The 14,910-nt window shown below is 42.1% G+C and overlaps 1 protein-coding gene across 3 annotated transcripts in view; it reads left to right on the top strand.

Moving 5' to 3' along the window:
* The window catches only part of SPATA17 (spermatogenesis associated 17), a 236,750-nt gene that overhangs the window by 134,288 nt on the left and 87,552 nt on the right, over positions 1 to 14,910 (top strand). For all 3 annotated transcript variants that reach the window (XM_060246683.1, XM_060246692.1, XM_060246674.1), the window contains one exon: positions 12,588 to 12,791. In XM_060246683.1, the coding sequence (XP_060102666.1) occupies positions 12,588 to 12,791 (204 nt within the window). The remainder of the gene's footprint in view (positions 1 to 12,587; positions 12,792 to 14,910) is intronic.

The raw sequence follows: 14,910 nt of genomic DNA, 5'->3' as shown, positions 1-14,910 counted from the left end.
GTAGAACAGTATATATCTGCAAAATATGCATTTTTTCTGAAAATGCTTCCTATACACCTATTTATTTGATGATGCAATATGTGTTTAACTTGACTGTGTGATCTGGCTCATTCTTTTTCTTGTTTCTGTTTTGAATGTGTTTTGAGTTCTTTGTTACACATTCACTCACTGTCTAGCTTCACTGTTTCCCATCTCTAAAACAGATAAATGGTTTGTAGAATGCCTTCTATATTTTTTTCTTCCTAGAACTGTGACTTGATCTGTATTCTGCACCTTGGCTCACTTTCTTCAGCCATCTGTTCTGCAATCATTTGGTTAGCTTCTCCCTTGAACTGTGGCATGGTTGTACTCTTGGTTGTATTGTGATATGGTGGGATGTCTTGTTATGCCTGGCAGCAGGGTTCTTTTGAGAATAGTTATGCTACAACTGACAGAACTAAATAGAGGACACTTCAAATAAAGACTGGTCATCTGGTGAAATACATGTACAATATAATCTATCTAATTGCAAACATAGCTAAAAATGCCAATCTGTAAACCCACAAAATGAGGGTGTGTTCAAATAAGGGGCTGCAGGTAAAAAGTTTTTGGCTCATGGATGGGTTTCCCTGGTGGAAAGCCTGACAAGGAGAGAATTCTAGGGTGAAAGTGTGGGGAGAGGGTGCGTAATTCATTTTTTCCCTCTTTCCAGTGAGTCAGAATCATAGCTTTAAAACCCAGAGCTTTCACACCTCATTTGCCATATTCACCACTGGGCCACTATTTAGCAGAAGGGCGGGCTGAAAGGGGGATTTAAAATTTCTAAAAAATGAAAATCAAGATATCTGGCACAAGATCACAGTTTGTATCTAACAACTCCTAGGATGCATTTGAATGTATGGGGGGTGGGGAGAGACGGATGGCTGGGAGGAAAAGAAGAAGGCAGCTAGGGGAGGTGAATGCTGAGCTCTGGGACTGTTTGGGATGATGGGAGAAAGCTTAGGCATAGCCCCAAATCTGTCAGGGCTCAGCAAACCCCCAAGATAAGGGGGAGGGGAAAGAGACTTGCTTAAAGTAGGGGTTGAGTGCTAATATTTTATGGCATCCACCAGTTTGGAAAAGTAGGAACAAGATTGTGGCTGGGACAAAAAAGGTACTGGCACTACTGTCTTTTCCTTCCTTCCACAGCTGCCAGTCTGGCAAGGAGAGATGATGGACAAGCACTGGCAGCTGGGTGAAGAAGGAAGCACTGCTGCTGCTTTTTCCTTCTTCCCCCACCCCCCTTGATAGGAGAGAATGTGCTTCTTTCTACTTCCTTCCCCAGCCGCTACCTCCAATTCTGCCAGGGGGAAAAGGCAGATGAGGGAAGCTGTGTGTAGTATACCAAGGTGTGTGTGTGTGTGTTTGTGTGTGTGTGAGAGAGAGAGAGAGAGAGATTTGCAACTGCTTGGGTGAGGAAATGAAGACTGTATTCAGGGAACTGCTCTGGTGTATTTTTATTTATTTATTTTAGGGAATTCTCCTGGCTCTATCCCCAAAGTCTCCCACCCCCACCCCCAAAGTCCCCAGATATTATCTGAGTTAGACTTGGCAACCCTATGTGTGTGAGAGGGAGACAGAGTGATTTATGAAATTCCTGAACTTGATAACTTCCTGAGAGAAAGCTTTCCCTCTGCCTTCCATGTGCCATTCTGTTACTAAGATTAAAAATTATGGGAGGAAAGAAAAGCAACTCAGTGGTTAGAATTGAAAATGGTTCGTTATATTTATGTAGCACGAACGATGGCTGAGCAACAAATGGTACATTTGCTTATATGTTGGGTCTAGCAGAATGCTTCTGGCTCATGCATGGGTTTCCCTGGTGGAAAGCCTGACAAGAAGAGAATTCTAGGGTGAAAGTGTGGGGAGAGGTTGTGTAATTCATTTTTTTCCTCTTTCCAGTGAGTCAAAATCATAGCTTTAAAACCCAGAGCTTTCACACCTCATTTGCCATATTCACCACTGGGCCACTATTCAGCAGAAGGGCGGGCTGAAAGGAGGTCAGCAAGAAGCTATTAGCAGAATCTCCCCCAGAGATTTCTTTGGTCTTATTGAGTTGGAAGTTAGCATGACAGTACTGCAAATAAATCAGTGGTAGATCCTTTAAGGGTTAGCACACATTTCCCTATAGTGTTTGTCACTTCAGAAAATTGTTCCTGAAAATGAAGGCCCAGAAAGCCAGCTTTGACAGAGGCCCTTGTGAGGGGGCTTATGAAGAACATGGGGGTTTTTTTTGGGGGGGGGGTCAGTCATGCTTGCTACAGACTGTGTTTACTGGGGGGGGGGTGCATGTATGTACATAGGCAACTTATACATAGTATTGAGAAAGAACCCTTTGGTTTTTGAGAAACTATCTCAAACACTGGGCAGATTTTAAATTAACTAACATAATTTAAATATGCATTTTCCTGCCATTTAAAAGTAACATGCTTTGTAAATGAGTGAATGGTTTGTTCAGGTCTTAAAATGAAATAAAATGTACTGGGAATGGCCCCAGAATTGTAGGGAACTTAGATTTTCTATTCCCTCATATCTACATAGGAATATAGGAATAGGAGAGGGGAATCAGAGTAGTGCGAGGAATTTGAATTGTACATTACCATGATATGGCTGGCATCAAAGGAAAGTTCTATAGACAGCATCTCTGAGGAGTTAAAGTAGGAACTTTATATATGTTCAGATAAAACTACATACATCGTTTCAGTTCAGATAAAACTACATATGTCATAACAAATAAAACTACATAAGTCATATCACAGTAACTGGTATGTGACTGTGATGCAAATTAAAGGTATGTTGCAGCCAAAGTTAACATTGGGTCTCATTGGTTTCAATGGGAGAGATTAAAGCAATCGGTCAACCTTCTCAATAAAATCCTCAAAAATGCTATGCTTTGGCTAGATGTTGTTCCCGAGGTGCCATGCTACTGCCACAGACTATCCTGTTGCAGATTTATAGAGTTTGTGAAGGTGTTTTCAAAGAAATCTGAATTAAAGCAGTAACTCAGTTTGAATATGTCTATTGTCACATTTTCTAAAGTGACAAAACACTTTGTACAAGTAATGGACAGTAGAAAGGGAGCATCCAGTTTGGATGATGGTATATGAAAGCTGCATGATGTATGACTGTATGAAAGCTTGAGCAAATAACAGGAAAGAACTTTGAAGTGAACATATAGCAAGAAATGAAAGCAAGAATTATGAATGTAAGTCTCACTGAGGATCAGCATGGTGTCTACAGAGGCAGTGCTTTGCCCATCAAGTTTTTGGTATCCTATGAAAATGTTAGCAAACTTGTAGATAAGGTTAATCAAGAAAACATGTAAACCTGGTCTTCCAAAATGTTTTTGATAGTCCTTAACGTACTTCCTTAGAAGCTATAGGATAAGATGGTGGGTCATTTTATAGATCCGTTAAATGGTTAAAAAGGGAAACTGAGTATAGGAATAAATAGTTTTCTCAATGTAAAAATGTAGATAGTGGATTCTAGAAGGATCTGTACTAGGAAACTAAAGCAGGCTGTGAATATTACCAAAAGGGCATTTCCAAATTATGCAAATGAACAGTACTGCAGATGGAATTCAGTATTAAGTAAATGTGAAGTGTTACAGATTATGACAACAATAATCATAATTCCATATACCAGATTTCTGAGCTTTCTGTGAGTTTATAATGGATAGCTGAATAAAAATTAAGAAGAATTCTGGCTAGCAGTACCATAATTCATTTATATAAACCTATCATGAAAGGATGTTTGAAATACTGTGTAAAGGTATGGCTAACTCATCTCAAAAAGGATATCCTAGAACTGGAAATGGTATAGATTAAAATACTGGATCACGTTTCCTAGGAAAGGCTAAAGATTTCCTATGTTCTGATGCCATCCAATCCAGGAGCTTCTTTAGTAAGTAAGCAGAATATTGTTTTCTTAGAGAGAAGGCTGATTGGTTGATGGGTCAGTTCTGGATCCCTTTTAAAATATTGGGACAATGTTTCCATGACTCAGGTATTTGTTCACTGATATTGAGTGAAAACTGGGGCCAGAACTGACAGGGCTGGTGCCAGGGTTTCTGGCACCCTAGGTGAGCCCCCCTGCCCCCAACTTCCTGCCCCACCACCCCTGCCCTTCCTTCCCCCCACCCACAGGCAAAGTCAAGGTTTCCCAACTTACCCCAGCGTGTGCCTTGGCAGGAGGGACTGGAAGCTCCTGAGCCGCCCTGAGCCTGCTTCGGCGGGGAGGGCGGGATACAAATAAAATTATCTATCTATCTATCTATCTATCTATCTATCTATCTATCTATCTATCTATCTATCTATCTATCTATCTATCTATCTATCTAAGCTGTGAGGGTGAGCATGGAGACAGCAGGCCCAAACTGAGGGTGCCCCTGCCCTCATTTGGCATGCTAAGAGGGGAAGCGCACCCACTGCCGTGCCACCCTGCTAACCCCATTGGGAAGGGCCTAGCAACTGCTGCCTGTGGTGCCTCCTCTTGCCAGCCTCCCTCCCTCCCCCTCCCGTGGCAGTGGCAAGAAGCTCCTCCCTCCTGGGGTTGGAGTGAAAGGCAGCTGTGGAAGCTCAGGCAGGAAGAGGCAAAGCAATGGTGGGGAAAAAACTGAGAGCAGTGAGGCCAGGTGGGAGGACCCCTGCCCTTTGTCTGCAGCCTGGTCCAGACCAGCAGAGGTTCTCCCTCTCCCCTCCTTCCTGTGGAGCCAACCCCAGTGCCACTGCCAACCCCAGTGCTGGAGGAGGCAGTGACAGCCCAGTGGAGGGTGGAGCAGAGGCACTGCCATCTTGCCACCCATCTCTCCAGGTGGCAGCAGCAGTGCATGGCTCCCTGGGAGTTGTAGTCTGTGGTGCTGCCATAGCTCCTGCAGCTGTTTCTGCGGTGGAGGGGGTGGCAAAGGGAGGCCATACGCAGGGAACAGGAGGGAGTGCCCACTGTCCCTGTAGACCAGGTGGTGCCCTGGGTAGTAGTGTCGGCCCTGAGGACTGATGCTCCCTCATAATGGATCAGCCTTGAATAGCTCATTAGGGTTTAGATCAGAACCTGGATTTCCTGTGTTCTTTCTTTATAATTAGCTACTAATCTTCAAGTTTGTTTAATGATAGATAGATAGATAGATAGATAGATAGATAGATAGATAGATGATAGATAGATAGATAGATAGATAGATAGATAGATAGATAGATAGATAGATAGATAGATAGATAATTCTATATCACTAGTACACTAGAACATAGATACAAATATATCTCCCTACTTAGCTTTTGACACTAAGAGGTGGGTTTTTCCTGTGGGACATGCAAATGAAAAATGCATTAAAACTAACTGGGGAGCACTCCATCCTTTCATTCCCAAGTGGTTAATACATTATGAAGAGCTGGAGTCCACAACTGGGAACCATAATTCAGCAGCAGAAAGAACAATGTAAACAATTACGAATACTTTATCTCTGTTTCCAATCAATTCTAATGCTTCTTTTTCTCATGTCTAATATTCAAAAAGTCTTAGTAATTAAAAGGTGATTATAAACAAAATGTAAATAATTTATCAGTGCCAACTTGCTTTAGATAGGCCTTGATAATTTCTCGAAACAAATTGTGCATATTTTAATTTTGTGTGTGCTGAATTGATGACTGTTGCTATTTGTGGTTGCTGTGGTACCCTAAGTACAGACCATGTAGAAAGAGGCTTTTGTATGCATTTCTACTGCCATATCAAGAAATTTATGGAAGCTGGTTTCCATATGTGCAATCTTTGCTGTTTAAGTACAAAAAAGATGCTGGATCTATGCTTCCTTGTACTACATTCAGCACGAAGTACACTGGGCTTCCCAAAATAGGACATTGAACAGATGAATTTGTGCTGTCAGTTATATATATTTAAATATTTATATCTCTCTCTGAGACCTAACAACTGGTACAGGGGCTTACTGGTGGCAGAGACACTTGCCAGCAGTATAATGATGTTGCTGGCAGCACGCTGACCAAGGGATGCTAGGGATGTTCTGGCATTTGGACAAAACTTGAGAATTTTGCCCAAATGTCAGAGTGTCACCCTGCAATGTGAAACTGTCACTTTTGGACATGCAGGGAGTGACATCAGTGTACTAGGATATTGCCAACATTCCCCTCATTTCCACCACCATGCTGGCTAGGTGGGTGGTGGTGGGAAAGAGCCCACCGATGGCAGGGGATCCCCTGTCCTCTGCAGAGGAATGGCAAGTCTGCACCCTGGATTAGGGGCTTCTTCCCCTATAGGGAATCCCATCCTTTTCCAGCCTCCAGAACCACAAACTAAACACAGGTAGTAGATCAGACTCTCATTTAATAGAGTAAGGTAGCTATCCTAAGAAGGTCTACTCAGAATCGTACCCAGACTTATTCAGCGGGCCTTACTTGCTGGGAAAAGTTCTTAGCATTGCCTAAAAATTTAGGAGAATTCCTAGGACAAACTAAGAGCAAGGAAGCTATAATATAGTGGGTTTATTGCAAGGAGGAGATGCGGTTGTAGTGAACATAGCTCTCTTTATTCAGTACAGCATAGTAACGGCTGAACTCTAAGACTGGCTTACGGGGCCAACGGGGCCAACTATGGACAGTTCAAGGTTCCGACACTAGGACACTATTGGATCATTTAAACCAGCAGGGGGCCTGTGATTGGAGCAGGGCAGCAGAGATTTGGATCCCACTGTCCATTGTTCCCTAATCCCCAAACTCAGACCTAAAGGCTCCAGTGAACCAGGCAGGAACACAGGTAATAGCATCATTAGTTCATATACACAACAGAAGCCAACTTTCTTTAACAGTTCCTGACAATTTGATGTTTACCTCAATCTCAGTCTCCAGGTTCTCTCCTCTTCAGAGTGGGGGATATGTGAGACACTTTTGGTTGCAAATGTCACCCCCATCTTTAAAAAGGGTTCCAGAGGAGATCTGGGAAATTACAGGCCAGTCAGTCTGACGTAAATACCGGGAGAGTTGGTAGAAACCATTATCAAGGACAGAATGAGTAGGCACACTGATGAACACAAGTTATTGAGGAAGACTCAGCATGGGTTCTGTAAGGAAAGATCTTACCTCACTAATCTGTTACAGTTCTTTGAGGGGGTGAACAAACATGTGGACAAAGGGGACCCAATAGATGTTGTTTACCTTGATTTCCAGAAAGCTTTTGATAAAGTTCCTCATCAAAGGCTCCTTAGTAAGCTCAAGAGTCATGGAGTAAAAGGACAGGTCCTCTTGTGGATCAAAAACTGGCTAATTAATAGGAAGCAGAGAGTTAGTATAAATGGGCAGTCTTCGCAGTGGAGGATGGTAAGCAGTGGGGTGCCGCAGGGCTCAGTACTGGGTCCCATGCTCTTTAACTTGTTCATAAATGATTTGGAGTTGGGAGTAAGCAGTGAAGTGGCTAAATTTGCAGATGACACTACATTGTTCAGGGTGGTGAGAACCAGAGAGGATTGTGAGGCACTCCAAAGGGATCTGTTGAGGCTGGGTGAGTGGGCGTCAACGTGGCAGATGAGGTTCAATGTGGCCAAGTGCAAAGTAATGCACATTGGGGCCAAAAATCCCAGCTACAAATAAAAGTTGATGGGTTGTGAACTGGCAGAGACCGACCAAGAGAGATATTGGGGTCGTTGTAGATAACTCACTGAAAATGTCAAGACAGTGTGTGACTGCAATAAAAAAGGCCAACACCATGCTGGGAATTATTAGGAAGGGAATTGAAAACAAATCAGTATCATAATGCCCCTGTATAAATCAATGGTGCAGTCTCATTTGGAATATTGTGTACAATTCTGGTCACTGCATCTCAAAAAGGATATTATAGCATTGGAAAAAGTCCAGAAAAGGGCAGCTAGAATTATTAAAATGTTGGAACACTTTCCCTATGAATAAAGGTTAAAACGCTTGGGGCTCTTTAGCTTGGAGGAACGTCGACTGCGGGGTGACATGATAGAGGTTTACAAGGTTATGCATGGGATGGAGAAAGTAGAGAAAGACGTACTTTTCTCCCTTTCTCACAATACAAGAACTCGTGGGCATTCAATGAAATTGCTGAGCAGTCGGGTGAGAACGGATAGAAGGAAGTACTTCTTCACCCAAAGGGTGATTAACATGGAATTCACTAGTACAAGAGGTGGTGGCGGCTACAAGCATAGCCAGCTTCAAGAGGGGTTTGGATAAAAATATGGAGCAGAGGTTCATCAGTGGCTATTAGCCACAGCATATTACTGGAACTGTCTGGGGCAGTGATGCTCTGTATTCTTGGTGCTTGGGGGTGTGGGCAAAGTGGAAGGGCTTCTAGCCCCACTTGTGAACCTCCTTTCTTTTTTGTCCACTGTGTGACACAGAGTGTTGGACTGGATGGGCCATTGGCCTGATCCAACATGGCTTCTCTTATGTTCTTATGTCCCTGCTGGAGAACCCGTGGTCCTCTGTTCTACTCTCCAGGAAGGCCTTTGTCATTGCTCCTGAAAGAGTTCAGTGTGAGGCTTCCAGGCATCTTTCTAGTATTAGCAAACTGCCTCTTCCTTCACTATAAAAAGCAAAAGCTTCACCTGCTTCTGCTTTTTAACCATGTCCTCTTTGCTATTCCTGCTTACCATCTCTTTCACCCTACTTTTGAATAGCCATTTACTTCAATTTACTGATTGGGCTAATGTTTTCAAGATAGCCCAGGCAAGCCCGATCTCATCAGATCTTGGAAGCTAAGCAGGACTGACTGTGGTTAATACTTGGATGGGAGAGTTTCCTTAAAATACCCAGTTGAGAAGACCAGGTCCAGCACCAGGGTTTCTGGCTGCCTAGGCCCCAGCCCTGTGCCAGCAAGAGCTAGTGCAGCGGCAGCAGGTGGCACCAAGCATCTCCGACTGCACCCACTGCCCCCGCTCAGCTTTTCCAGGTCTGTGCTTCCACTGGAAGCACAGACCTGGGAAGGCTGAACAGGGTGAATGGAACAGCTCTTCTGAGTGCACCTGCTGCCCTGGTGCCCTTTCCCACCACTGCCCCCACTTGCTTGTAGGTAGGCAGCAAGTCAGAGGAGGGCAGCAGAGAGGCAGGTGGCAAAGGCAAGTGTGGCAGCAACGGGGAAGAGATGCCAGTGTGGTAGGGCACACACAGGGAGGGGGCAACCGCCAACCACCTCTGAGGCCAGGTAGTGCCCTAGGTGGCCACGTACCTGGCCTACTAGGATGCACCAGCCCTGAAAAGGCCAAAGCAGGTTTTCAACCACCTCTCTGAATACACCTCCAGGCCCCCAGTAGGGGTCAGTCACCAGAGATTGACATGACTTCCAGGTGCAGATATACATACACCTAAAATACACAACCCCCCCCCCCCAAAAAAAAAAAAGAAGTGAGATTCCTTGTGAAGCTAGAACCTAACTTTTTATATAGTTATTTTATTTGACTATGTATACATTTATTTTATTCTACTAACTATTTTAACTATGCATTGCATTTTTCCTAGCTCCATCCCCGTAATGGGTTGACAACATGGGCTGGTTGGAGTGTGACACAAGGTTTTCTTGTTCAGCCTGAGGCAGCTTACAAGATATTTTTAAAATAACCAAACCATACCAGTGCTTTTGACGGATGTGTTCTTTCAAGAATTGAATAAACTGATGTCGAGTTTTATTTGGAGAAAGAGAAAGCCAAGAATCAGATTAAAAACACTACAAGACTCTAAAATAAGAGCAGGTCTCACTCTTCCAGATTGGCAATTATATTATAGAGCTGCAGTGCTATCTTGGGTAAGAGATTGGGTGTCACTGAAAGACAGGAGACAATTACTGTTAGAGGAACATGACCTCACTATGGGTTGGCATTTGTACCTGTGGTATCAACGACTTGAAGGTCATTCTTACTTCAAAAATCATTGGTTCAGAAAATCCTTTTATCATACTTGGTCATGTTTGAAACCTAGAATATATCAGGAAATTCCAAGATGGGTTTCCCCAGTGGAAGCGTTTACTCCACCAAATCTTATAAATTCAAATCAGAGTTATAAATATGAAAAGTTATTGAAAAAAGATAATCATCTGAAATCAAAAGAAGAACTAGAAGACATTGGCATTAAAATGAGTTGGTAGATGAGATTACAAATAGAATCCTGATATGCTAAAGATAAGACAAAGGGTTTCAATGCAGATTATTATGCCTTTGATAAAATATTTCTGGGTTCTCAAGAGAAGCTAATCTCGAAACTATATTCATACCTGTTGCAGATGAAAATGCAAGATGAGATTGTAAAGAAATGCATGGTCCAGTGGGCGAAGAATGTGGGCCGCAACATTATGTTAGATGAATGGGAAAGGTTATGGAAATCTAACATTAAAATAACCAGATCGGTAGCTTTTAAGGAGAATTTGTAGAAGATGTTTTATAGATGATATGTGACTCCCCAAAAACTCTCTAAAATGTATCCTAATATGTCAAATAAGTGTTGGAAATGTGTAAAACATGTGGGGCCATTTTATCATATGTGGTAGACCAGTGAGGTGGTAAAAGATTATTGGAAAATGGTCCATGAACTGTTAAAGAAAATTTTGAAGACACAGATACCATTTAAACCAGAACTCTTTTTATTGAACATTCTCCCCCAACACATATACAAAGGAGATGAGACATTTGATAATTCATTTTAATACAGCAGCTAGAATCCTTCTGGCACAAAAATGGAAACTTCAGGAATTCCCCAACAGACTTGACCTGATTGGGAAAATTTTGGACACGGCGGAAGTAGACTATTTATCCCAGCTGTTGGCTGGGAAATCAAAGGAAGATGCAAAGAAGAACTGGGAGAAGTTATATGTGTGGCTAGACATGGAAGACATTGTGGTGTGAACTTATATTACTACTTTATCTCCTAAGATATGCATGGAATGTAGAAAGGCGATTCAATTTAGACAGTTAAATACTTCAAGGTTGATTTATAATCTGTGAAATAATCTACATAGAGTATAAAGAAAAGATGTAAAATGATCAAATTAGTCAATTGTTATTCTATAGGGATGGTTGAATACTATACAGAATGTTGAGTATTATGCAGAATGTACTATGATTGTATTTCTAAATCTTTTTGTTTCTTTATCTTTTATGATTCTATTCTTTACCCCCTTTCCCCTTGAAAATTAATAAAAATTATTTGATCAAGATATTTTAAAAAATAATATAGAGTTACAGTATAGAACCATAGGGTCCAAATAGGGTTGCCAAGTCCAATTCAAGAAATATCTGGGGACTTTGGGGTGGAGCCAGGTGAAAGCCTGTTTGTCTTGAAGCATCATGATACATCATCAATATTAGTTCTGAATTTAATCCTGAAGACCATTCCACAATAGAGGAAGGTTGTTAAAAGAGCCTGGGACAAACTGAGGTAGAACAATGCCATTCCAGGGGTGTTCCATGGCAGATAATAGGAGTGTGTCAAGAGACATATGAAAAGTATTCCCTGAAAGGAAAGAGGTTGAGAACTGCTAAAATGTTTGAATACTTGAAGCTACTTTATACTGAAGCATACAGTTGGGTCATTCAGGGTCACTATTGTCTGCTCAACCTGTCAGCATCTGTGGTAGTCAGCCTTCACACCAGCTACTACCTCATCTTTTTAACTGGCATTGTTGGAGATTGAACCTGGGATCTTCATGCCAAGCCAATACTCTACCACTGAACCACAGCCCCTCCCTATTTTAAATACACCACTTCCCTTTAAAATCCTGGTGATATGTGTGTTATATTTTATCTTTGTCTATTTCAGGTGTTTCAGGTTTTTTTAAATTTTGTGTAATAATTGGTGTGTTGGATCCAGTGCAAGAGTTAAGGTGGAACAGATTCTCATCTTCCCCTTCCCAAGCTGTCTGCCTTTTCCCAAAAAAGGTGTTCTCTGATGACTGGGAGAGGCTCTCAAGTAAAAGAAGCAACACGTTGGGTCAGATCACCAGTGACAGTAATGCTGATTCTGTGAACTTAGGTAGATCATGGAAAAGGAGGACAGGAAGGGTTGCGTCAGTGCTTAGTTCTCATGGCTCTTTCTTGAATATCCAGGGAAACACTGATCACCACTTTGGGTTCAGGCAGCAATTTTTCTCCCGGCCAGGGATCCTAGAAGGTTTTTTTTTGCCATTTTTTGGGCATGGAGCAAGGGTCACTGGAGTGTCTGGGGGGAGGTATTTGCCAATTTACTGCATTGTGCAGGCAATTGGACTAGATGACCCTGGAAATCTCTTCCAACTCTATGATTCTATTCTATGATCCTCTTCCTTTTCCACACAAACTGTGAGTAGAAGAGAAAACAATGCTTTTACCAGTTCTTCCAAATTGCTGCAACACCTGATCCTATGGCAAATTTGCTTGCAAGACTACCTCAGTTCTCAGAGAACAACCCTCAACCCTCACTTGATTCCCTCAATTTTTAAAGAACAGTTTTGGAACAAATGGCAGATGCTTGGGGAAGAGGAAAGATCCAGTCCACCAATTCCTTCTGTAAATTATTCTACTTGATTGAACCCAACATCTAAAAATGTAGATAGCTTGAAATGGTATAACAGTGTCATGTGCTCAGATTGCAGGTATATATAACTCACCATACTTGAAATCACCTGATCCAATGGAACTGCAGCTAAGGAAAGCTAAACCACTGAGCCATAAAGCACAACCAAGAGAAAAGGATGGTGTGGAATTGGATGCCTACCAGCTACCTTGTATGGATTCTTTCACTTCTCAACCAGTTCCACTGCTTCCACTTATTGGAAGGCAAAAACCTCAGGTAATTTGTATAAATTATTCTTAGGCAATTATTTTGTATAATAACCACAACCTGCTACACTTAATCCTGCTGGTTTCAGTGGTCTTAATTATTATTCTAGGACAAATATTCATACGATGGTTTGAAAGGCTATTGCTTTTATTTTTTTATGGGAAACAGTAAATATGATCTACATGGGGATATAAAATATGTAATGTGAGCTATATGCATACAATTATTTACCAAGTGTAATTGCTTTTTGATTCAAAATATCTTTATAATATCGATCTAGTTTAATTGATTTTAATTAAAATATAGCAAACAAGTCAATAAAAATATAGCAACTAATGACTGACATATTTAGGATTTTTCTGGCCAAGGAAAATTTTTAGGAGACACAGCACCAATGAGATTATGCATTCTTAACTGTGTGCTAGCTTGCTTCTCAAATCAGTGGCTCTAGGATTCACATGGAATCTAATATTTGCACGGAACTCCACATTTATGGGAAAACATCTGTCTAAACACATAGAGCAGGGTTTCCCAAACTTTTCTTTCCCATGGCCCAGTTATTTTTACACTTCTCCTTCATGGCCCACTAAAATGTGGGGGTGGAGCCAGGAGACTTTGGGGGTGGAGCTGGGAGACAGAAATTATGTCATTTCCTGTGGTGTCACTTCCAGGTCAAGGGCTAAGTGATGTCACACCCCTTCTTCAACAGCACTGGCCAGTGTATGCAGTTGGGAGTGCTGTTGCCATTGCCATCAGGAATGCCAGCACTGTGTACCACCCACACTGGGCCCACGCAGCTGTTCTACCTCAAATGCTGACACATTTAGTAGGCCCTTACTTCAGCTACTACTACTGCAACCCTGCCTCAAGCTATAGCCAAGCTTGCTTGGTTTCAAGAACAATTTTTGACAGCTATTTTTCATACTCTTCCTTGGCTGAAACACTGGGAAACTGCTGTGAAAGGTAGAGAATTATACTGCAAACAATGAATTAATTTCAAGTTATATGAAGTTCATACAAGCTTTTCTGCAGTTATCCCCAAAAGGATATTTATGAGGGGCTTGCAGCTTTTTACTGGTGCTGTTTCCCATGCCTTTAAAAGCAACCTGTTCTGCAGATATTTAGCCAGTGAACTTCTTTCATCCTTTTAAATATCTACAGGAGGAGTTTAATTTCGGTGTCAGACAGCTGTTAAAAGCAGGACCAGTAAAATGGTGTCAAATTCATAGTACCATCACTTCCAGTGCTGTTAAGATATACAGCAGTAATCTCCAATAATCTCTTTCTGCCCCACATCTCTCACTCTCACTCACTCTCACTCACTCACACAGAAATCTCATAGAAAGGCCAACTTTTCATTGGCAGAGCTCCCATGTCTGCAACAACAGTATGATGAACAGAAAAGTTTCATCTTGTAAAAATGAAAGGAAAGAAAGAAAGAAAGAAAGAAAGAAAGAAAGAAAGGAAGGAAGGAAGGAAGGAAGGAAGGAAGGAAGGAAGGAAGGAAGGGAAAGAATGAAATGGAAGGAAAGGAAAGGAAAGGAAAGGAAAGGAAAGGAAAGGAAAGGAAAGGAAAGGAAAGGAAAGGAAAATAAAGACATGGAAAGAAAGAACATAAGAGAAGCCATGTTGGATCAGGCCAGTGGACCATCCAGTCCAAAATTCTCTCACACGATGTCCAAAAAGCACCAGAATTTCCACCAGTGGGGCCAGGGCACTAGAAGTCCTCCCACTCTTGCTTCCCCTCCCCCCAGCACCAAGAATACAGACAAAACATCATTTGGTAAAAAAATAGCTACTGGAATCCGCACCCCTCCCAGCTGAAAAAAACATCCCCCCTTCTTTGCTGCCCAGGCCTCCCGGAGAAATCTCCCCAAAAGAACATAATGCAAGGCACATGAAAGCTCATACTGTGAAGAACATTTCATGGGTCTAAAGTGCCAGTGGACTCCAGCTTTTCTCTAAAACACTGTGGGAAGGGGGGGGGGGAGAAGGAAGGAGAGGCAGCCCAGATCTTCTCTGCACAACACAGTGTGGCTATTAGCCACAGTGTATGTGTGTATATAAAAAAATTTTTTGCCACTGTGTGACACAGAGTGTTGGACTTGATGGGCCGTTGGCCTGATCC

The sequence above is a fragment of the Heteronotia binoei genome, chromosome 1 (genome assembly GCF_032191835.1).
Source record: "Heteronotia binoei isolate CCM8104 ecotype False Entrance Well chromosome 1, APGP_CSIRO_Hbin_v1, whole genome shotgun sequence".
Lineage (NCBI taxonomy): Eukaryota > Metazoa > Chordata > Lepidosauria > Squamata > Gekkonidae > Heteronotia > Heteronotia binoei.
Note: the sequence above shows the minus strand (reverse complement) of the source record. Positions and strands in the feature narration are given on the sequence as shown.